Genomic DNA, 24,976 nt, shown 5'->3' with positions numbered 1-24,976 from the left:
TTCATGTCTGTTTAAGTAACCTTAGTTAAACTCTTTCATCAGTCGGCTGTAAAATAATGCTGCACCGTTCTGTTTCACAGTTTCATATCTGCTGAGCTTTTCCAGAGGCTTTTAAAAGGTTAGCTATCAATAATCGCACATTTCCTAATGTCAGCTTAATTTATGACAAATGTAGCCAATATTCTTGATGGCGTGTCTTTTCTCAGTGAAACAATCGATGAACAGATTGATATTCTGTTCTTTACTGTACATTATGATATGCAGGCACAGATGCAGCGGAGACAGCATGTGTTGAGTTATGCAGGATTCTTAAGGGGTTTTTCGCTGTACTCTCCTAGTGCATTTATGTCCTGTAACAAATGATGCCTTACCAACGTGAAAATAAGCATCAGGAAGGATTTAGTCTGAGACAATGATTTGTGTTAAACACATGGAGGGTGGAGCAGAACATGAGGTTACAGGCCAACGTGTCTGACGGCCTTTTGAATTCTCAGTGTGATACACCTTCTACAGGGGCTTCTGTAATTCTCTGGGATAAGCACGAGGCACATATAACAAACAAGAAGACCATAAATGAAATAGAGACATAAGCATGGCCCTAAATATTTCTTGGCAGCAGTGTAAACTTGTACATTTATGGATCACGAACGGGCTTTTACTACCTTCAAATGACAGCCTGTCCTTTTCAGGGAATCGTGTATCGGTACTCTTGAACTCTTTGACTCGGTATTGCTTTGTAACAAATGTATTGAGTATAAGGATCAGATCTCTGCATCCACATTTCTCTGAATTTACTCTTTACCGTTAAAGATACCATGTGTATTTTTTACCATTAATTTCTGGAAATTTCCATCAAAATGTTGTTGAAAATTAATTGCATGATTCCCAGTTGTTGAAAAATATTGGCAGCTTTGTAACATATAAACATAAAAATCCAGTCTAAAATACATGGGAGCGGGTCTAAGGGTGTTTCTCAAAGCCAAGGAACCTTGCCTTGATGTCTTGGTCCCACCCTAGTTGCCTAGGAGATATGTCATGGATTTTATCAATGTTTATCAATAACCCATTTCCTATAGTGAAGAGAGAAGGAGACAATGAGCAGACAAGTCAAACAGTTATAACTGTGGCATAATGCACGAGGCAAAATGCCCCGAACATGTGGTCACAGAGTTTATTTATATCAAGAGATAAAAGAGAGAAAGAGATTGTGTGTGTGTGTGTGTGTGTGTGTGTGTGTGTGTGTGTGTGTGTGTGTGTGTGTGTGTGTGTGTGTGTGTGTGTGTGTGTGTGTGTGTGTGTGTGGGTGTGAATTAATGAACATAAATTTTTCCATAACAAGATACGTCATCAGGAATCGCCAAGGTGTGTTTTAATGTTCATGTTCTACTGAAGCGTGTGTTCTCCGTTTGTTAGCTGTTTAGCTAGCTGAGCAAGGATACATGGGAGGTTACTTGTAGCCTGGTCTTGGTCAAAGAATTCCCCAGAATATTGTATTTTCAAAAGGATGGTGGATCTGAGGCCAGCAGCTACTTCGGTAGAAATTTTCAAGTTTAAATATAAGTCAACTAATTGTAACTATCGGGCTGATATCTGAAACTTTTTATTTCATATCCAAAGCAGTTATCAATAGTTGGTTAGTTGCTAGTAGTTGCAGATTTGGTGGCTAGCAGGTAGTAATTCGCTTACATATTTAATTGAACAAAAACACAATTTAAAAAGTAAAAGGCTCGTTATATATTTATATAGAAACGTATACATATAAAATATAGCATTATCTCCCGTGTCATGTGACGTTATGCACATGATGAATGTCTGTTCTATGTAACCATTTTCTTTGACCTAGGAAGGACTGTGTCCTCGTAAGCAAGGTGCCTGGCCTTGCAAGACATCGCCTTGTGAGGCCAGGCACCTTGATATTGAGAAACACCATAAGTCTCTGGGTGACGCCATATTAGATGCCATGTTTCCTTCTACGGGAGCCCATGAGGACAAAATGCCTTTTCTGATTTGTAAGAAACGGTTACAAAACTTTTTCATTCTTAAATGTTGTTGTTTTGCACATTAACCTCTTCACTCGTTGCCAGCGATAAAAGGGAGCCTGATGTGCTTGTTAGTTTGCTAAAGTTAGTGTGGCAAGATGGAGAAATGAGGGTCCGGTCAGGATTCGATCCCCAGACTCACGGGTGATAGTCAAGAATCGGTCACTCTGAGTTTTTCATGCAGACTGAACGTGAAAATAGTCTCCTACACCTACAGTATCTCCTGCAATGGATTCTGATAGAAAATAGATGGTGAAACACTAGGATTTGAAAAGCCCGACAGATCTACGTCACACTGTCACTGAACGTTCAACGACTCACCCACCTTGACTTGCGGCGAGGAAGGCTGTTGTTGTTTTAGTGTCCAGGATACAACAGAGAACGTCTCGACTAGTAAAAACTAACGTTAGCATTAGCAACTTCACCACACGGCAGAACTTATCCAGGCTTGTGTGTTGTGCGCTCATCAGTCAGCCCAATGGATATCCCTGTGGCCAAGTAGCCAGGGCGCATGATCAATCGGGATACAGTGACTGGATGCTCACTCTGTCATATTAGCACTCCCCAGGGCTTTTTGACCCTAATGAGCATCCGTTGGTAAGGTCTTACTCCAATACAAAAAAAACTGCTGACTTGCAACAATTTAGGTATCTACTGACAACTTTTGTCAGGAAAAATACACACTGTCACTTTAAGCCCGACAGATCTACGTCACACTGTCACTTTTAGGTTTAGTGAAACCAGATGACATAAACTTGGTTGAGTAAATTCAACATCTTGTTTCTTTGAGGATACTTTTCACAAATTTTTTAGAAAATTCTAATTCCATGTTTTGTCTCAACATTTTGACTTTAATCTGGATTCGTCCTCCTCAATTTTACTCTTTTCATGTGAACCCAATTCACCACCATATTCTGAAATGCCTCTGCAGCTACTGGTTGACCACAATGCCAGATGCTAGTTGTCTCACCGTGAAACAGTGATTTCATTATTGTAATTAACTTCAAATGGAAACACAACTTAATTAGATAAATAAAGCAGCTTCATCAAACAAAAAGCCCGACGAGTGTGTGATAATGTATATTTGCTACAGATTGTTGACCAGCAGTGACAATAAATATTCATTTCCTAGACAGTCCATAATTTTAATGGCTTGCAAGAGCTTCAAAGCAGCTGTTTTCAACTCTGTTTTATTAGCAAACACCTCAGGATTTTCATTTGCGGCTAGGGGGTGGCTTCATCAAAGAGGGGGCGGAGCCATTGTGCAAGGGTTAGTAGCTGGATTTGTTGCTCTTATCTAGATCTAAAATTACTTCAACAGCAAGATCAGTTATTGCGACCGGTCTATTTATTAGTCCAATCTGTGAGGTTAGAAAAAACAAGGGAGTTTATGCAGTTAAATTGTGGCATAATACAGGATTTGGTTATAAATCACAATCATGCAAAACAGGTGACTCTACCACGGTCTGAATGTTTCAGTAATGTAGAGTCATGTAAGAAAATGGCTAAATGAGATGAATGACACTGGTCGTTTCCATCTGTAGATGAGGTCTGAATATTGTTTCCACCTAACCTGACGCCACCTTTACAGGCTTGATGTGACGATGCTCAGTGGGGCATCAAGGATGTCCGTCTCAGAGCTGAAAGACAAGGAGATTCTCAGGGTTCAGGATGATTTACTGTGTCTTTTGGGCAAAGCTGATCCCTTTTCTCTGTGCTTTGTTGCAGAGTGTTGTGCGTGCGTGTGTAGGTGTTTTGTAAGAATTGTATGTGCCTCGAGAGCTTGTAGTGTGGGCTTGCATGTCATTGTTCAGCGTTGGATCTCATCCAGGTGCAGTCTGTCTTTATGTTATATTTGTGAATATATCAGCGTGTCACTGAATGGGTGCGTTTGCCAGTGCAACAAAACCCAGAGAATCGATTACGGGGTGGGGGTGGGGGGGTAGGCTGAAAGCTCTGCCTGCGGGATGCAGCAGGATGCATACTGTAGCAAGGGAGCACCATCAGTTGCCCTGACAACACCAGTGCCTGTCAACACCTCTGTCTTAATAGTGACAAATTGTCCTTATTACATCAGCGTTAATTCCCCCCGATCTCCCTCAGATGAAGATACTTAGCCCTGCACTGATCAAATTGTGTCAGCATAATTACTGAGAACAGAAGCCTATTAAAAACCAGGGCCTCAGACGCACTGTCCAGACTCATCCACAGGCATATCACTCAACATGCATCTCTGCGTACGACGTAAGGGAGGAGGAGGAGGGCAGGGAGAGGGGAGAATGACGGGATGAGGGTAAAAGAAGGGGGATGTATTTCTGAGTCCCTCGTACGCACAAAGATTCCCACAATTGCTTGCCGCCAACATTTCTTGACCGATGGTGATACACGCTCAGCAGAAACGATCACTGATTGCAGATGCAAAATTACAGTCATTATTATAAGATGTCATCTTGCATGCATCTTTTTGGGGGTGCTTTGTTGAGTTTTTGAATAAATGACTTAAGTGGATTTATTTGAGAATAAAACACTTTCCCACCTGTTTATGGAGTGGTTATGAGTAATTGGTATCTTGCTGGCAATATAAAGCACATGGGGTGATTCCAGTTTGGAGAATCAGGAAGGAAATTTTGACAGCTCAAGCTAACAGCCAATCACAAAATAGCTTCAAGAAGACTAGAGACGATTCAAACCCTAAAAATCTCTAAAACGGTGAGTGAATTTTGTATTCTCAGGTACTCTGATTGTTTTGTTGTCACTATTGTCTCTACCACACAGTGTTTGTGCCACTGCACTAACTCCTTCATACGTTGTGCATTAGATGCAACTTCCATCATCTTACCTATCCGATAGATAGGGGTTTCATCCACATGCGCTGGCTGTGACCACTACAGTACCCTCCTCTTTTATAAAAACAGTAGTACCGGGAAAAAAACAGTTTCTTAATTACAAATATAAACATGTTTTCAATGTTATGTGTCAATGTCTCTCTGTTCCAGGGGAACTGCTGTGTCTCATTACGTCTTTGACTTTAACAGCTTGAGATTGTTGATTTAGATTATGAAATATTTACTAGGATTTCAAACGCAAAGATTTACAGGTAAAATGGGAAATCTGGCAAAACCTCTCAAAATAAAATGTGACTTTGGAGTAAACAAACATGACGGAGAAGGAGGAAGCAAGAATGTACGGCTTCAACTCACTCCGAGTGTGCTTCTGTCACCTTGCTTTCTGATTGGCTACATGTCAGCTCACTAGTTTCTCTTTGAAATTGGACCAAGGCAACATGTTTGATTGCCTCCACCTATGATCAGAGAGGTCCTGATGGTCTTCAGAGCAGACCAGAACATTCTTAGCACATGACACATGGTAGGAATATCTGATAAGATCATCTTTATAGCCCTTACGTAATCAGACTTTTACTTAAGATTGCCAGAAATACGGAAGCATATTACCGTCATTGTGGAATAAAAAAATGCAGTATTTCATGTTACCAGGAAATAACATTATAATGTGATGTATACAGGCCTGGACTGTGACGAGAATACAGCCCTGGCATTTATTCGCCCACGGCCCTCAGATGCAAGTCAATGGGGCTAAAAGAGCTATTTTCTAATACACTTAGCTTTATGCCCTGGATCACACATTTTTTGTACTTATATTTAAATGAAAAGTAATTGCGTGTGTTTCGACCACGTCAGCCACATACTTTGAGATTTATCAGCTTGTAAAAGTTCACTAGCATGACTACAAATCAGACATCGGCACGTTGCATTTATGACGCCACCACAGAATCTCCTCTCCCCAAGCATAGCCGCTACTTATCTTGTGGTCAGATTTATGGTGGTTCTTTCCTCCTGAAGGAAGGATTTGAAATTTGCTGAACTTACAGCCATTTTCCCTCAGTTTTTTTCCCCATTTCTGGGGCCTCATTTATCAAGCTTGCTTATGTACAAAACGGGGCCGGAAAACTGCGTAAGCAACTTTCCACGCAAACGTTGGGATTCATGAAAGAAAACTTAGCGGAAAAATGTGCGCAACTTAAAGTTGACTAAGGACCTGCCTTACGCACATGTGGGACATGGAGAGCACCTATAGTGCTGCTGCTGAGAAGGATAAAATTATGAAATTCTGCAGCATTATCACTTGTACTGCTTCCTTTTCACACAGAACAAGACCCCCCACACGCTTACACGTGCGTGCGCACACTCACACACACACACGTGCGCACACACACACACACAGCCTGAAGCGCAGAACACGGAATGCAGAATATCAGCAGGGGGTCAGACTGAGACAGAATGTCATGCGTCTGTGACAGTGTGAGCGTCCTGTCACTGTGACCCAATTGATCATACGCCCTGCTACTTGGACAAGGGAGATCTCCGTTTGGGTGACTGGTTAGCATGCATGACTTTCACCTGGGAGTCTGGGGATTGAATCCTGATTGGACCATTTTTTTTATAACCGCCACAGATCTCTCTGAAGAATTCACAACATTGACGGCTTCAGCAACATTGTGCCACTCCGTGGATTTTCTCTTATTTGTGTTGCAAAAGCTCTTCCTTTCTTTTCTCCTCCTCACCCACAAGTACCTCAGTTCCTGCTTCTGTGAAATAGCGCTTCCTTGATCTGCGGTCGTGATCGAAATGCTGCAACTAGCCGGCTTATGTATATGCATGAGATCCACAAGGCACTTTGCACTGACCATTTATGGCAGTAAGTGGGCGTGGTGAGGGCGAGCTGTGACTAAAAAGCAGCTGAGAAACATTCTTGTTAGTCTCTGATTTATGAAGCGCAGATTGCATGCAGCTGTGCGTACTCCATGTTTGATAGATCACAAACCTACTTGGCGTAAGTACATTTTTTTTGCTGAGCTTAAGTACGGTTTTAGTAAGGATTCTACGCAATGTTTGATAAATGAGACCCCTGGACTCTACAGAGGCCAGATGGTCTGTGCGCAATCCTTTGCCATCCCACCCCCCTTATGGTTGGTTGACAATGAGGTCAACATAACACATTGACAAGTTGGCAGCCCTCCTAGGATTTGAGACTGACAGATCTATGTCACACTGTGAATTAGCATTCATGGACTCACCCATCTTTACTCACAACGGGGAAGGCTGTTGTTGGTTTAGTGTCCGGGAATCAGAAATGGATGACTAGTTTAAGCTAACTGTTAGCGTTAGCAACATCACTTCACAGCAGAGCACCTCCAGGCTTGTGTTATTTGTGGAGATAAAACATCCACGTTGCAAGTCAGTGGTAGAGGCGCATTGCTGTTACCCAATCTGGGGCGAGGTGTCCAAATATCAGGAAATAAGACTGACCCCGGCTTTCCACAGGAGCCGTCAGCAGCACGTTACTGAAACAGCACGTCATAGCTGCTGATAGGAACCGCTGTGGTCAACAGAACCTTTTCCACTGGAGCCGTCAGCAGCCGTCAGCAGCGCGAGTCGGCCGCGTCTCAGGAGCAGCATGTCGCGGCCTTTACGCGCCGGTTCTATTTTCTACGCGCGACGCCTCTGAAACGGGTCAAGTTCGACATTTTTGGGGAAGGAACGACAGGAAATCGGACGTGGAAATGGTGAGAAGCTCCCGAGATTTTCAGAATAAAGAACGTACTGCCTTCCGGTTGCTTTACTTTAAAAAAGGTTACTAACTGTGCGGCCCCGTGAGAAGTTATCACCTAGCTAGCGGTCTCCTTTGTTTTTCAGGTCCGTATTAGCGATTATAAAACAGACAGAACATAAAACACAAACATTTTGGAGCCATGTTGTAGTTTTCTCCTGCTTGTTGTTGTGTTTACTGACAAAGTCATTTGTGTGACTTCGTGCTTTGTCGGTGACAGCTGCTCCCCTGCTGCTTCGCGTCTCGTGGGAATGGCCAAGCAGCAATTTACGCGAGCAAGACGTGCTGCTGCAGTAACGTGCTGCTGACGGCTCCTGTGGAAACCCGGGGTTAGACCAAATTCTGTCATCTGAGCTCAGCTGTGATGTCGCCAATTTGGCCCGCTGAGACTGGGGTTTGTGGGCATTTTTGTGCCCTGAGTTATACCTGAAAGGCATTCATTCCTTTTAGAGACAACTGCAAATGTATTAATTAAACGAGTGCTCCACATACCCTCCTTTGGAAAGGTTGCAGACTCAAAATAAAACTAAAAGAAAATAAAACAATGAAGTTGACCCAAAATGAAAGCTAATGTTGTGCTAACTATAGAAAACCGAAAGGGTGATTATTAGTTAAGTTGTGATTACATCTTGTTTGTATGAAGGATTACCCAGTTAATTGTGGCACTGATATATTTTATATTGATCTACAATCAGAATATTCACCAGAAAGCAGTTCACTTAAAGCTGAGGATAGAGGCAAAATAGGATTCTCTGTTCCCTCAGAGAGGACATTTTTGTTTGATGGTACAATTTAATTTATGTCAGGGAGATGTCGGGGAGAGGTATTATGCAGGGACGAGGAAACAAGGGGGGCCCCTTAGGGGACAAACTATGTGGACTATACAAAAAAAACCCAAATGATTAAAAGTTGAAATTTCATGAAAGCATCAGCCTAGTTTTACAATAACTGCAATTACCATAAGCAATTTTCACAGCCGTATAGATATGGATTCAGAATTGCCCTTAGCTCAGCAGTGAATTAAGTCTTTCTCCTTCTCACGGCGTTGGCCCTGAACGGCGCTGGAATGGAATTCACAAATTAGTGTCGTCTGATGGAAATGTGCTAATTGCTGTTGTTAAGCTGCTACAATAATTAGGTTATGATGGCAGACTGCTACACATGTTCCATTCGCAAGCACGCATGAGCAAATATACACAGCATGGTGAGCGCGCATGCACCCGAGCCGCCCAAAGCCAAGATTTCCTCTCCACCATGGTGAAAATAGAAGGCCAAATTTAATTACTCACTTAACCGACGCTCCACAAGTGTATTTCTCCACACACATATCAGAGTGCAACATCTAACAAACTCTCTGCTCTGGCTTGGAGACTTCCACAACATGTTGTCATGTAATTAGTAAGTTAGTGGTACAGCTGATTATTTAGTTGTAGAATCAACAACGCATGATGAAAACCTGAGGGTCCTTAGCACAGAAGCCCAACAAGTAACGGCTGAAAGATTAAAACAACGTTTGGTCTCATTGATGAATTTTACATGTGTGGTGACCAATCTATAGAGATATTCCCCAACGCTGGTTGTTTTTTATGTAAAATTTACAGTTTTATTCAACAGGACAGCTTTGATTGATGTTTTAAAGTCATTGTTGGTGATCTTTAAAACAATCTTACTTGATAACTTCACACTGGAGTGCTGGATCCAGGTTTGTAGCTGTTACTGGGGTTGGTGTGCCTTTCAATAGATATACCGTAAATCCTCTAATACAGGCCCGGGCCTGTATTTGACTCAAGCTCACCAAGCTCCAGGCCTTTATTGGAAGGAGTGCCAGTATTAGAGGCAGGCCTCTATTTCTATTTGAGCAAAATGAACTAATGGTTCGCTGGAGTTTTTGACAATTAAAAGTGCGCCCACATTTTCAAAGTTAAACACATTTCTTTTAACAACGGAAGTTCCTGCTTCAGCCCTCTCCCCCCTCCCCCTGCGCAGCAGCCGCAAACTCACTGATGCGCCTGCAGCCTCTCGGAGTTCCTGCTGCTCTAAACATTAAAATAATTATTTCATTTTCTGTTCCTCACTTCTGATGACCTTCAATGGTGTCTGTTTGTTGCAACAGCAGGTACAAAAACTAACTTGTTTTTATTTGACTATTTTTCTGTCCTGTCTGTTTATTATCTTCCTGCATCTCCTCTCAATCCTAAAGAAAAACTGCTACCTGGGTTCATATATATTCACCTCATGAGTTACCTTTGAACTGCAGTTCTAAAAGATCTACCGACCGCTAAAACAGCGGAGCGCTTGCTGTTTGGCGGCTGTATCAGTGATCAGTGCGTCGGAGGACAAGGTGATGCCCGCTCCACAGCATGCAGCGAAACGCATCAGGCGCAAATAAAAGACAGAAAACATAAAAGGAAATGAGCTGACATGAACGATCGCGTGTTAAATTAGTTTTTGAGGTGGCGACACCTGATTTTTACTGTGGCCGTGCTCAGGAGGCAGATCTACCGACCGCGAAAACAGCGGAGCGCTCCCTGCTTGCCGGCCGCATCAGTGATCTGTGCGTCGGAGGACAAGTTGATGCGCCCCGCTCCACAGCAGCGAAACACATCAGGCGCAAATAAAAGACAGAAAACATTAAAGGAAATGAACCGACATGAACGATTGCGTGTCAGTACCTACGGTCTGGCACTTGAGTTTTACCCCCAAAAAGAGAATGTGATCATACGATAATTCAATAGGGAGCGTGGTTTCACAGACACGGAAGTGATAGCGTCGGTGAAACGCTGGCTGCTCTAGGAAACCCCCGAGCGTTCGAGCGTCAACGAAGTGACACGGAAATGCCGGGCTTTCCAGAAGTAAGTAAGATAACTTACTATGAGCTGATAGTTCGTTGGATTGATCGGTAGGTTGGAAACTCTGATCGTGAATCTGAAGAAACGATGACTGAGTGGTGAGCTGGAAAGGCGACTTCCGTTTATAGCCGCGGTTTGTGACGTAGGTGCGACGTGGAGGGAATCCCCGCGAGGGGCATGCTGGGAGTCCCTACTTTGCAGATTTTCACCTATCGCGGCCAGGTCTGGAAAGCATCTACCGCGATAAACGAGGGATTGCTGTAGTTCATACACCCCCTACTGCTGCTCTCCAGAGTGTTCTGCAGCATAATCAGCACGTTCTCTTTGAACTTGATAGTGTAATGACCTGGCTGGGGTTGTAAGCCAGGTGCATTCTGGGTATTGTGTTATATGTGTTTCCTATCGTTCTGCTAGTTCCTATGTGCTGATTTGCGTGTTGTGTGAGTGTTATGTAAGCCACAGGGAAGGTGATGTGTGTTCTGTGGAGCGGGTTGAATTAGCATGGTAACTGACACCGTTACTCTGTGTGGTAGGAGCGTGATAGAGGATCGTGTCTGTAGCGTTCAAAGCGTTGAAGAAAAAGCCTAATAAAGGTCTGCGTGAACCTCCACTGCCTCCTGCTGGTTGATTTGGGGACTTTAACCCTGCCGCTGGGATGCTTGTACTTGCTTGTTACCAAATTCCATCCGGCCACAATAAGAGACCGGCCATTATTTACCTCCGCTGACTCCGACTCCGGCCAGAATTGGAGACCCGGCCTTTAATTGAATACCGGCCTGTATTAGAGGATTTACGGTAATTACCAAAACCCACCACTCGCACCAGCAACCTGTCCAGGGCGTATCCCGCCTGTTTGCCCGGAGACTGCTGGAGATAGGCACCAGCCCTCTGCAACCTTGCGTGGGTAAGCGGGTACAGAAAATGGATGGATGGATGGCCTCACCACTCACTGAAGCAAACAGTATTTTCAGGTTGTACTCAAATATTCCTTTAACAAGTTGTCACTGAAGTGTTGAAATACTGGTTGTGTTCTGCACTAACAAGTTACCAAATAACCAGAGGTGGAGGCACAAAACAACAATGGAAAAGACGTTGATTAGAACTGGTTTGATTGCACAAATATGGCTAAAAAAGCTCATTAAACAAGGTTGTAAAAAAACATAGACTGCTTCAATTTATAATAAGCCACACATATCTGACCTTGAATATTATTTTTGTAAGAAGTATAGCGGGACTTATTGTTTCAGTGTTGTTATCTACAAATACTCTCATGACCCTCAGTTAGTCCTTTGTGACCCAAAATAGCATCCTGACCCCAACTTTGGAAACCACTGGTTGACTCAACCAATGCCCTTATTCTTGGCTTAGTTTGTGCTCTTAGACTAAACAAAGATACAGACAATAATCTGCAGAGGCAGGTGATCCTCAGCCAACAGAAACACCTCACATCCATGTTGGTATTTGTCTCTGTTACCTGAGACAATCACGTCTGTCCTCCACGCTTGCAGAACCGAAGTGGTAAGGTTGCGTAACTGTTACGATGCAGCCATCCCGACGTTCTTTAACCTGCTTATGAAGATTCTGTTTAATGGCTCTGGGCTCCAGCAGAGATTACTGGATTGCAAACCTCATCAAAGACATCAGCACACCCCAGACTCTTTAACCTTGGAGACCCGACTCTCGCTTTCAGCAGTTCTTGTGATGTACTGCATGTGTGTGTGTGGGCCTACAGCCTAACTCAGCAAGCTGCTATACGTTAATGTAAAATTAATCTTCTCACCGTATGGTCCTGTACAAAGGTGATCTCCCATTGTGAACCCTCCCTCTTTTGCAGTCTGCAGCTCTTCTTCTTCTAGTCCCTTTCTCTTAGCAGACCGTAGCTTCGGTCCCTGAAACATAGGAAAATCCTCAAAGATAGCTGAGGGGGGCCTCTGTCTACACACTGATGATTGTTCCTTTCATCTGCTTTGAAACCTGACCTGTATCATGTAGCTGATTGTTATATGGTTTCAGTTTAGGTTTCTAGGCTAGAACAATAATTGGACTTGGTTGTGTTGCACCTGCTACAGCATTTGGACTTGAGTCAAATAATGGCGCTCCTAAATACAAGATGCCAACAAACTCTGGAAGTTTTCAAGGTGTGGAACATCGAACACCCATTTATTAAATGTTTATGGGACAGCAGTAGCTCGGGAGGAAGAGTGGGTTGTCCAGTAATCGGAAGGTTGCAGGTTCGATCCCAGCTGAAAATAATCTCCTACACCTATCTCCTGCATTAGCATCTGTCACGGCTGCCAGCCTGAAGAGGAAAAAAGCAGCCAGGATCACCCAGCTCTGGCGATTGACTGGACACCGCCCCTCCTCCTCCTCTCTTCCAGGCTGCTGAGGAGCACAGCTGAGCTGAATCCTCCTGATGAGCCACACCTGGATAAAAAGGCTGTGCCTTCAGCAGTCTGGGGGGCAGCAGTGCAGGGGTTCTGCTGTCCTCCAGGCCTCATTTTGTTTTAACCCCTTTGTTTGTTCGATCCTTCGTTTTGATGATGTGCTCCTCAGCAGCCTGGAAGAGAGGAGGAGGAGGGGCGGTATCCAGTCAATCACCAGAGCTGGGTGATCCTGGCTGCTTTTTTCCTCTTCAGGCTGGCAGCCGTGACAGCATCTGATAGGAAATAGACGGTGAAATGCTAGGATTTGAAAAGCCTGACAGATCTACGTCACACTGTCGCTGAACGTTCAAAGACTCACCCATCATGACTTGCGGTGAGGAAGGCTGTTGTTGTTTTAGCATCCAGGAAACAGCAGAGAACGCCTCTACTAGTAAAAACTAACGTTAGCATTAGCGACTTCACTACATAGCAGAACTCCTCCAGCCTTGTTTTATTTGTTAAGATAAAACATCAACGTTGCAAGTCAGTGGTATAGTCGCATTTTTGTTATCCAATCCGAGGTGAGATGCCAAATATCAGTAAATGAGACTCCACAACCTGCCGGCTGAAGCACAGCTGTGATGTGGATATCTTCCAAGGTGTTTCTCAATGTCAAAGAACCTCACCTTGATGCCTTGGTCCTGCCCCAGTTGCCTAGGAGATGCGTCATTAGGAACTGCCAAGGTGTGTTCCTATGTTTGTGTGCTAACGAGGCATCTGGCCTCCATTTGTCTGCCGTTTATCTAACTGACCAGGAGTACTTGGGAAGGGCCTTGTTGCCTTTTTTTTGTCAAAAATTTCCCAGAATACAACGCTGTATTTTCAAAATGATGGCGGATCAACAACCAGCAGCTCCTTCAGGGGCAAATTTCCAGTTTAAATGTAAGTCACTTAATTGTAGCTATCGGGCTATGGTTGGTTAATTGCTTAGTAGTTGCTAGATTATTAATGCAAGGGGTCTGTAATTATTAAATTCACAAGCATCACCACCCTTAAATAGAGAACAAATCTGGGTACATTTCCATGTAGGAGGAAAGTGCTAATAGAAAGATTGTAAAGCACAGCTAATGTGGGGGGAGGAGAGGTGTAACTTTAATAAACTTAAAGCTTAAGCACTAAACGAGTTTCCCCACACCTTTAATTCGTAACGTACAAATCTGAAAGTTCCTTCTTGTATAACGGTTAACGTTGACCTTTTGAAAATGTTTGCATACTCTGGCTCCAGTTTTGGCTTTATCTGACTGCTGTACTCCAAAACGTTTATCCAGAATGTGCAGCCACGTTTACTGTAATTATTCTGACTTTTTAAAGGACAGGAGGATAAATCTGGAGTTTTCCAGATGCTTGAAGGTGTCAGAGTCCAAGCCCCCAGGCCGGGCTCTCCCAGCTGACCGGCTTCAGTCTTGGACCACATTACCCAGCATGCCCCTCGCGGGAATTCCCTCCATGTTGCACCTGCGTCAATCCATGTCTATATATGGAAGACGCCACACCGGCTCTTCACTCAGTCATCGTTCCACCGTGATCCATGATCAGAGTATTCCAAAGCTACTACAGCTAAACCTCCACCTTTCCTCCTCAGACCTCATCCGTCAGCCTTTCCAGCACCGCTTTCAGCCAACCGTATGTGTAATAAAAGCTCTTACTCCCGAACCCAGTCTTCGAGTCTGACAGAAGGACTTTTTATTTGTGCGTGCCTTTGAAATATATATATTTTAGGTATTAGTATATTCTATGCTGCTTTTATCTTTCTGTAACAAATGTAAAATAATGTTTGTGATATTTCCCCTCAAAACATTTTTGTGTACATAATTAAAAATATGGGAATTTCTGGTGTCACTTGTAAACAAATTTGGTGAGATTGAATGTCTCAGAAAGCTTATTTGGGTCTTCCAAAAAAAAAAGCTGACAACATTTTTTAAATCTATTAATTTAGGAACCCTTCTACCACAACACTGTTGTACAATAAGTTTTTCATGACCTTTTTGTCTTTTGTTGGTAAACAAACCCCAACCCATCCATTCAGAATCAGACATTTTCTCTCCTTAAACTCAAGTTTTTAATATGATAAAAAATATTTAAATTTAAAATATCAGAGCTGTTTTTAATGAAATAGAAAAAGTCAGTTAGCACCTCATACTGGCGGACGGTTTCTTGGTAAAAGGAGGTGTTGTGTTTATGCGGGCTGCAGGAGACTGCAGGATTTCATTGCAGTGTTCTGACACAGCCAGCCTCTGTTTTAGCATTCAGGACACAGAGGGAGAGACGGAGAGGAGGAGAAAGAGGAGAAAGAGAGAGAGCAGAGGACAGAGAAGGAAGTGGAAGGAGCCAAACAGGAACACAGGGAGGTTTTCAGACTGACAGACAGAGTCTCTTTGCATTCCAGCTCTGATGCCAAAACTTTCACTGAATCAAGGATGCCTTCTTCATCCAGGCTCTATCATTTACTTGTGTTCTGGAAATCTATTCACAGTGCAGGTGCATTCAAGAGAAGAGACTTTTTAGGTGATTTTACAGGTGCTGAAGAAGAACTCTGACTAAAAACTATAAATTCATTTACATTTTCTCTTTAAAATTGAGCCAGGTTTTTAGTGTACTTCTATGTGCTGTTTATGAAAACCTGTTTTGAAAAAAAGACCCAACACCACACTTTCTGCTTCCATCTGCATTTTTGAAAATGTGATATTTCTTTGTCCGTTTTTGTTGATGATGAACATCGTGGGTTCTGGATCTTGTAGTTTTGTTGCCGTTTAACACAAAACTGAAAACAAAGAAATAACGCTTTTGTCAGCATTTACTATTTTAATTTGTAATCTTTTTGGTTGTTTTTTCCATAATGTTCCTTTATTATGTGATATTTACGCTAGGAGAACCAAACAAACATATTTCCTGTTGTTTCACAAAATACTTATTTTACAGAAGGGTGCAGGTGTCTTTATAATGGTGTTAGGTAGTTAGCACACTGGGCAAAATGACAACACTCAATTAAATACAACACAACACTAAGCAAAACAAAAAAATATAAGATGATTAAAAAATAATTAAGTTGACAACATTGGCGATTCTAGCGGTGGTGCTGTAGGGGTATTTGCCCTGGCTGAATTCTGATTGGCCCCCTGAAGTGCCCCTGTCCTTCACTCATCTGTCCTTTGCATGATGATCAGATTATTGGAAGATGCAATTCCAAGTCTAAACACTAGTGGCACTAATGAGCAAAACAGAAATTTCCAGAGTGAAGTCTTGCGTAAGGACCGATGCTTGGCCCCTCTATAGATACTGTGGCCCCTTGATGGCCCCAGACTCAGAATAATCCTAGAGCCGCCACTGGTTGACAATGACATGAGATAGAAATGCATGACCATGATAGATGGAGGTATGGAAAGCAAAAAGGGTCATAATTTGTGTTTGTTTAAACACCTTCTGGGGACTAATAAGTGCTGTTAAATGCTGTGCCAGGTCTTTTATGAATACCATTACCCCTGTACACCACTGTAAGTATTAAAAACCTTTCTCTTTCCTGTTTGACCAAACAATGAATCCACCAGTGTTAAACCCCTGATTGCCTGCTGTACTCAAATTATTCCAGATTACATGAAGTATTCCAGTTAGTTAGTTGGACTTTGCTTTGTTTTAGTTTTTCAGATTACTTTACTTCAATGAGACTTTTTAGCGAGCACTGTTTTTGTATGTTAGCCTAAGAACATGTAATAAACTGTACAGAGACTCTGTCATGGCTCCAGACTGAGCGGTGTTGGGGCTGTAGTGCTACGTTTCCAGCAGGGTCAATAGGTGAACAACATACAATAAGTTAGAAGCACAACAAATTGTAAATAAGAGCTGAGCTGTGATTGCTTTACAGCCGCTTCCTAACTTCTAATGGTTGTTGTGGGACATCTGGAGACATCTAGCAGACCTCTTCATCTGAGACAAACAAAACTTAAAAACAAAAAGGTTTTGATAAAACCGTTTGAGAATGATTTAAGCAGTGTTGGGAACTTTAAAAAAGTAATTAGTTATAGTTACTGATTACTTTGTCAACAAAGTAACTTAGTTACTTACAAGTTACAAGCTTATAAAAGTAACTAATTACCAACAAAAATAACTATTTTGTTACTTTTTTTCATTAAAGAATTCAAGAAAAATTGGTTGCCCTCTTAATTAAACTTACTTAATTTACTATAAATGACTACAATACTGAAATGTAAATGACCAATGACTGGAACATAATAAAATGTATGCACAATTTTTTTCTATAACACTGAATAATTGAAATAAATGGGCACTTAACAGGAGCAACTACAAACAGGAACATTACACTAATCTAGACTATTAGAATGTCACTGTGTGATATTTAACAAGACCCCAATCAGCTAACATTTAGAATTGCAATTAGAAACACCTGTAAAGGTTCCCGAGCCTTTAAATGGTCTCTCAGTCTAGTTAAATTACTGAAATAAACGTAATTTTGCGCAGTATATAAATTTTTCCAGCTACACATAATTGCGTGTTTTAGTAGCATTACTGTTGCTGGTAATCTAGTAATGGTTAAATAAATAAATAAATAAATAAATAAATAAAATTCCTTTAAAATGGCCCTCTACTGTCCACTCCTTTGTTCCCTCCTCTCCATGATTGATGTCAAGTCATTGTTATTGTTGTTGTTGTTAGCCTCAAGGGCAACATGCCGATTGTCACTTGTAAGTCGCTTTAGACCAAAGGGTCTGCTAAATACATAAACATAAACATAGAAGAGGCAAACATCTGATGGAGGACTTACATTTACTAACTTGGGTCAGACCCAAACAAAGAACAGCTGAAGCTGGTTGGTACAGACGTCCATGATGTCTGAGAATGATGCATCAGTGTTACAGCGGGACTAAAGACATGACCAGAAACAGGTTACAGTTGGATGATCTAGGAAGGTAGAAGATTGTGACCTCTGAGCGGTAAACAGGTGAGCGGGCCTTCGGGTTAAACAGCGTTACTCCCATCAGTGGTTATAAGATCTTGTATTGCTCATTATGAATTAGTCTCATCCGTTTTTTCTACACCATTTCAGTTGGGTGTATTTTTGTAAATACAGGTAACTTTTTGATATTCGTAGCACCAGAGAGTCAGCATGAAGGATTAAACAGAGCAAATGGCCTGTTTTGTCTGCGGAAGCGCCAGAGCTGATTTAGGTTTCTTTGCATGCAGCCGTTCAGCTCAGAGGAGCTGTGAGGTGGAGGGTTCAGCCCTGTGATCTGACCTTAATCAGCCCTGATTAAAGCTGGGATCTGATGTCTTAGCCCCCCGTGACCTTATCCACCACGCAGTGTACCGCTAACTTTCTCTGAGATACGAGTTAGAGGACAGATTCCCACCACCGGTAAAACGTAAAACATCTCCTTCAGCGTGTGGTGAGATGGTGTCACAGACAGCTGTCTGTTCTTTACCTCATAAGTGACACAGAAGAGTCAAATTAAATTTGTTTATGCATTAGATGCTTAAATTTAGTTCTTATTACAGCTTCTTTTATAAAATGGTCTGCCTCTAGTTATGACACTCGACAGATGCTGAATGGCAGCTGGAACGTGTGACTTTACCACTAATTCAGGCCGATCTGAGCTGCTCATTTGCATCACAGCGACTTTGGAGCGCGAGGATGCTGTGACACCCGTTCATCTGCACGTCCAAGCTTATTTAGCCAGCTGAGAATGAGAGCCTGCTGTTTGTATGAAATCCTGTCTCTGGCAAAGTGGAGATGATTAAATAAAGCGTGTCTGGTGGAGTGGAGCACTTTTTCACTTTACAGACACAGCGCCAGCAAATAAACGCAGAGGGACAAAAACTGAATAACATTATCTTTTCAGAGGACTCTGAATGCATGTGAGACATCTAATGGGTTAAAAACTACTCTAAACCAAGCTGCATTCAAGTGTTAATTAAGCCACTGGTTTACTGAACTGTGCATGGAGAAGACTGCACCAATTGTGATGCAACGAGCGGGTTAAAGACCAGGTAAACAAATAAAGATGTAGAAATAGAACAAGAAACAGCACAGCTGCTCTGGTTTTGGGCCTGAGCTGCACTTCATTCTGTCATAACACAATAACTGAGCTCTGGCGTCTTAAAAGGTGTTGCAGGAGAGCAGAGGTGCTCGGAGAGAAAATTGCAGCAGCTCACATCGGCTGGAGCGAAATACCATTTTGTCTCACTCAAGATGGATTCCACAGTGAGATTTCAGAGGACCAGTACAGAATCAAAATGGAGAAGCCAGAAGAGAGAGAGGAAAGGGGGAAAAAACAACAGGAAAGACGCATTGTAAGAAGAAGACTTTTGTTGCATGAAATTGTGCAGTTTTCAGCATTTTTACCTCATTTTGACAAACAAGCCTTTGTTTGGGAGATTACAAAGTATCAAAATCCTTGATAGGATGAGTAAAAAAAGGGATTTATTAAATGAAATTAACCTATTTTAATACAGATGTGAGGGGAAGCAGCAGAATCTTAACCGAAGAGCTAAAACCACAATAAAAACAGGCCGTTTAAGCCTCTAAGGAGATTTCCTCCAAACCATTGTCTTCTTTACTTGAGTGCTTGTGTGTCTACAGGGCACACACACACACACACACACACACACACACACACACACACACACACACACACACACACACACACACACACACACGCACACGCACACACACACACACACATGCACACACTCTTGCTGGTTGCCCATCTAACAGCCCTGTATGTAAACTCGTGAAACCCCTTCAGGACATCAAATCCGTGGAATCTGTTGTCGGTTCTATCTAGGTCAGCGCCTACAAACGCTGAGCAGTTTGGTTTCGCCTCTCCCGCCTTGACACATCCCACCCCCTCCTGTTTGCTGAACCCCACAAGGTTGACTTTGCTTTGCCTGGATAAACATTAAAAATGCACATAAAATGGTAGGACATTACGCACGCTTTGCTTCTTTCATACCTATTAGTCTCCAGCGGAATATTAAAACGTGTCAGGTTTGATGTTAACGCTTGCATTTAGGTTGGTATTTTAAATTTTTTTTTTCAGGAAACGGTTAGTTGTAATTATTTATGAATGCTGCCAGCAACCCTGAAGAAATGCTGCAGATAAGCTACAGTTTTTGTTTATGATCTAGTGGGGATGATGTCAACACAGAGGATCATACACATCTGCAATTTTCTTTTTAAACAAAGATGTGTCATTTTTCTTATTTTTTAAGAGATTATGATAAAATCTGGATATGTTGTCAACACATCTTCCCTTGTTCTTCTAATCTGCTTTAGCTGCTTCTAAACATCCTCACTAGTTTTTACTGATAACTGTGGTTACAGCTCCAAGCTTTATGGGTTAGCTGTCAAACAGTGATGCAAAATGTGTGACCTTGATTATAGCCAGATTTGTTTAGGCTACAATCCTTTTTGTGTAAAAAATAAATAAATAGAAAAACAAAATGATTTAAATGCATGCAAGAGAAGCTCATAAAATTAATGCATACTGTTTGTTTTATAGTATGCTTGTTTTGCTTCATGTTTTTTTTCTAGACGCACACATTATTACGCCAAAATCACACAAAGAACAAGAGAAGGATAACATAAAAACATATGATCCATATCACTCTAAGTCAATTAGTTATTTCCAATTTTCAACACCAAAATTATTATTATTATTATTATTATTATTATTATTATTATTGTTATTATTAGTGAAATACAGGCATTGGCAAGACAAAAATTTGTCCTATGGGTAAGGGCCTCAATGGTGAAATGGGTCAGTCTTATTTGTTCATTTAGTAGCTGTTGTTGGGCACTAAATGCTACTAATGATCGGAGACAGACCCACTTCACCATTTAAGGCCTTACCCATAGGATTATACACCAGAAACTTCTCCCCAGCCCACTGACTGAGGATGTTTCCAACTTCACTGAAAAGGCTTAACTAACCCAGCACAGGCAGAGCAAAGGACGGCCACAACCCAAAATCCAAAACCTACTGCCAGAAACATTGGAACTAATTGGATCGCCAGATGATGCCAACCTGATGGGCGTGCAGGTCCAGAGCGCACCAGACAGCACACTCACCCAAACGGAAAAGGATGTTCCAAGTAAAAGACTCAATTCCAAAACAGTTTCAGTCTGGGTCACACCCTCCTGCATCTACTAAAAACAGTCATTCTAACACAAAAGGATTTAACGGCACTAATGACTCCTCAGGGAAGGGGGGTATTCATAGGTAGTTTCTGCTCGTTAAGCAACAACAGACAGCTACAGTTTATAAGCTTGACTCTGATATTCCAGTCAGAACTGACAAAGCTCCTCAGATGAGAAGTGAAGCATCTTCAGGAAACCAAAGCGGTCCAGTTGCCTTAATCCAAACCCCTTTGGGTTACCATGACCTGGATGACTGAGAACCTTTACTAATTTACAGAACATTAACTTATTGTAATCTTTTTACTGATATCCTAAACGGGTGTACTTATGGTCCATGTAATCCACGCTAAGCACCATTTTCATTCGGTGTAAAGCAAAAATCAGAATTTCTGGTATAGATTTTTCCTTTTAACTGTATCTCAATCTCATAATTAAGATTTAACATATAACACTTAGATTGTGGGTGTTCTGTATTGTCCCTTTTAATAGCAGGAGCCAAACCTTCATTAGCCCCTAACCTTGACAACATGTTACTCCACAATTCTCTTTTCCTTGATCCTGTATGTGTTGCCGAAACATTCCTTCTCTGGCCGTAATTCCTTCTTCTCCGTGTGTGTCTTAGCCCGGCCACCTCTACAAAGAGTTGACGATCTCCTGTAAATTGCTTTTTCAATCAGTCCTGACATCAGGCTGCTCCCGTGGGAATGTGGGAATCCATTTGATGGCAGAGAGGAAGGTTTATTTCCTTATGGATGTTGACAACCCCACTCAGCCTGGTTTGATCTGCAGAATTAACATAATGTTACCGCACTTAAAGGACTGGCAGTGACAGCCAGAGAGGAATTGGATCTCTATATCAAACGTTGGCACCAGGGAGGTTATGCTGTGGCGGGGCACAAAGACAATGGGGGGCTGTCACAGATCAGAGGTGCATCGGATATGCCAACGTCTGTTTGTTTAGGAACAGATTTTCTGTTCACTGTTATTGGTTCAACATGAAATTTTGCCATAAAACTTCATGTTTACGAAAATGTTGCTTATTTATTGTTATGTTTGTTGTATTTTTCGTTTTTACCAAAACACACTTTCTCAAGGTTTGATCTGCTGTGTTTTTATCTGCATTCTGTGGAGAAAAAGATTAGGTTTTCAGATCCTTAGAAGCTGGTTTCAGTGTATCATGAATAATTAATACATTGTGTGCTGTTGGTAGCTCTCTGGTTGACCTCCGTCTGGATAAATACGGATTAGCTGGTTTAGCTAACAGCCAGTCACAGCGGGACCAGTCACAAATGAGATCTCTACCAACCTAAAACCACTTAAACTGATAGCTGGTTAATTCGTCGTCTTTTACAAACCTTCATACTGCCAATGATTTTTCTTTAAAGGTGTGGTTGACTGAAAAAAACTTGTTTTAAAGATTATTTCGAATTATAATCAGTCACTCTGAGGTTTTCCTGCAGGGCGAACATGAAAACAGTCTCCCATCTCCTGTGTTATCTTCTGATTTAAAAATCCTCAAACATCTATGTCACACACACATTTTAGCTCGTGCCCGTCCACAGGAAGGCATTTTAAAAACGTTTTGCAGATTAGAGAGTGGAAAGTGTCTTGGTGACAGTGACTTCGCAACATGGCGCAGAACGCATTCTGTTAGCCAATCAGAAGTATGATGTGTGTAAATCGTTAATGATAATGAGTAATGCTGCTGTTTTCAGCCCACCTCTGCATCTCAAAACAGGAGCCTCTTAGCTTTCTTTTTAAATTACTCATAAGGCATTGATTTACACTAGAGCAAATGTGTTGAATAAACAAGTAAACCACACCTTTAAACGTTTCTTCTATGTGATGATATTCCAACATGACTGTTGCTCCTAGCTGCTCATAAATATCCACAGGAACGGATTTATTAGAGACTCCAATTGCTTCACGATGGCAGCAATCCACATTGATTCATTCCTAGCCGTTAGCAGATCGATCTGTATCCAGAACAATCTAATTTTCTCCAAACTGAAGCCGTTCAAAGAGCTTACAACCAAAAATAGATTTAGCGTGTTTAGGCCTGGTCTAGAAGAGCCGTGGCTTTTGAACGTTTTATAACAGTCCGTCCACTCTGTGTCCACTTCAGGACAAAGATATCTCATCACATCTGCTGGAGCCTTGTACATCGTGGACGTCCTGCCCGAAGATGGCCTAAATAACTACCGCTGCACAACACGCCATCGCTACACCGGCGAGACTCGCCAGAGCAACAGTGCCCGTCTCATCGTGTCAGGTCAGCACCTCACTGGTTCTGGAGTGAATTCACCTGCAGCATTGTTCTTACTCACAGAGCTGATGTGTTTCCTAGTGAATAGTTTTATTAGTGGAAATTAATTTAAGATGGAAAGAAAATTTTGAATTTAACTGCAAGAGACACTAAAATCCCTCTTGAACTGATAGCTTCTCTCATCTACTCACATAAAACAGGCAGTTAATGGAGCTTGATGCTGACCCCTACAAGCAGGATTAGATTAGACCGTCTGGCGCCGGGCGTTGCCCACCACTAATTAACATTTAATTCTCTGCTCTACACAGACCCCACCAATGCTGAGCCAGCCATCTTGGATGGCTTTGACCACAGAGAGGTGATGATCAATCGTCGAGTGGAGCTTCCCTGTAAGGCTTCGGGCTACCCGCCGCCCAAATACCGCTGGCTGAAGGACAACAGCCCTCTGGAGCCAGACACCCGCTTTCGCCAGACCATCTCAGGGTTGCTGATAGAGAACGCACAGCCCAGTGACTCTGGGACATATGTCTGTGAAGTGTGGAACAGTTATGGCAACGCCGAGGTCATGGGCCGTCTGTATGTGAAACGTAAGTCTAGTGTTAAAAAGGAAGGGGCGCCACAGTTATTTCTGAAGCAGCAGCTGCAGATCTAGAGTGGAAACAAAACAACTTTCATAAAAAAAGTTGTTTCATCTGGATAAAAGGATGAAAAGTAAACTGAATTTATCTCCTACCTGGAGGAAAGGATTACAAGCAAAACCAACCATGTCAACAAGAGCGTTTCCAACTATCCTCCCAAACTTTCTCTATATCTATTATCTGTCATCCCTAATATTGAGCATTTCTTGTTGCCGTAGAGCCCCTGAAGGCCGTGGTCAGCCCTCGGAAGGTGAAAGGCAGCGTGGGCAGCAAGGTGTCTCTGTCCTGCAGCGTGAGCGGCTCAGACGAGTATGAGATCTCGTGGTATCGCAACGGAGAAATAATCTACCCTGGGAACAACGTTCTCTTCAACGGGCTTAACCGGGAGAACCTTATCATCGAGGGCATGGCGAAAAGCGATGGCGGAGCTTACCAGTGCTTCACTAGGAAGGGCAAGATGTCTGCACAGGATTTTGTGCAGGTTATCCTCGAAGGTAAAACAGCATTATGAAGGAAATGATGTAAAAAGGTAGGGATCGGTGTAACAGCTGTCCTATAAATAATCATCTAGTCAGCAGATTAACTCCGTTTACACCTCTGTGTATCTGTGCTGCCTTATAATCACTCTTCAGAATCATGTGTGCGTGCATGCTATTGTGCCGTGTACTACCTTGGCAGCGTTGCTTAGGCAACCGTCTCCTGTGGTCAGGGAGCTGCAGGAAGAAGATATTGATAATCTATAATCATGTGGAATAGACTGAGATTATCAGAGAGGAGCAGCAGGCAGACAGAGACACGAAAAAGGCAAAACACTCTCTGTGTTTGAGAGGAAGCCTCCTAAACACAGATCAGGGTGATGGTTTTCTTTCTTTCCTTCTGCCTTTCTGCCTTTTCTGCCATTTTAACAGTAAAGAATTCACTTTACTTATCAATTATAAGGAGGAGCTTCAGTAATCCTGATTTAGCTTAAACATTTGAAAT

General features: G+C 42.3%; 1 protein-coding gene across 7 annotated transcripts in view; it reads left to right on the top strand.

Moving 5' to 3' along the window:
• The window catches only part of dscamb (Down syndrome cell adhesion molecule b), a 184,735-nt gene that overhangs the window by 103,543 nt on the left and 56,216 nt on the right, over positions 1–24,976 (top strand). For all 7 annotated transcript variants that reach the window (XM_070543467.1, XM_015951843.3, XM_070543466.1 and 4 more), the window contains 3 exons: positions 23,217–23,363; positions 23,666–23,944; positions 24,214–24,489. In XM_070543467.1, the coding sequence (XP_070399568.1) occupies positions 23,217–23,363; positions 23,666–23,944; positions 24,214–24,489 (702 nt within the window). The remainder of the gene's footprint in view (positions 1–23,216; positions 23,364–23,665; positions 23,945–24,213; positions 24,490–24,976) is intronic.

Source organism: Nothobranchius furzeri, chromosome 13 (assembly GCF_043380555.1).
Source record: "Nothobranchius furzeri strain GRZ-AD chromosome 13, NfurGRZ-RIMD1, whole genome shotgun sequence".
Taxonomy (NCBI): Eukaryota; Metazoa; Chordata; class Actinopteri; order Cyprinodontiformes; family Nothobranchiidae; genus Nothobranchius; species Nothobranchius furzeri.
This window is presented reverse-complemented; position numbering and strand designations above follow the sequence as displayed.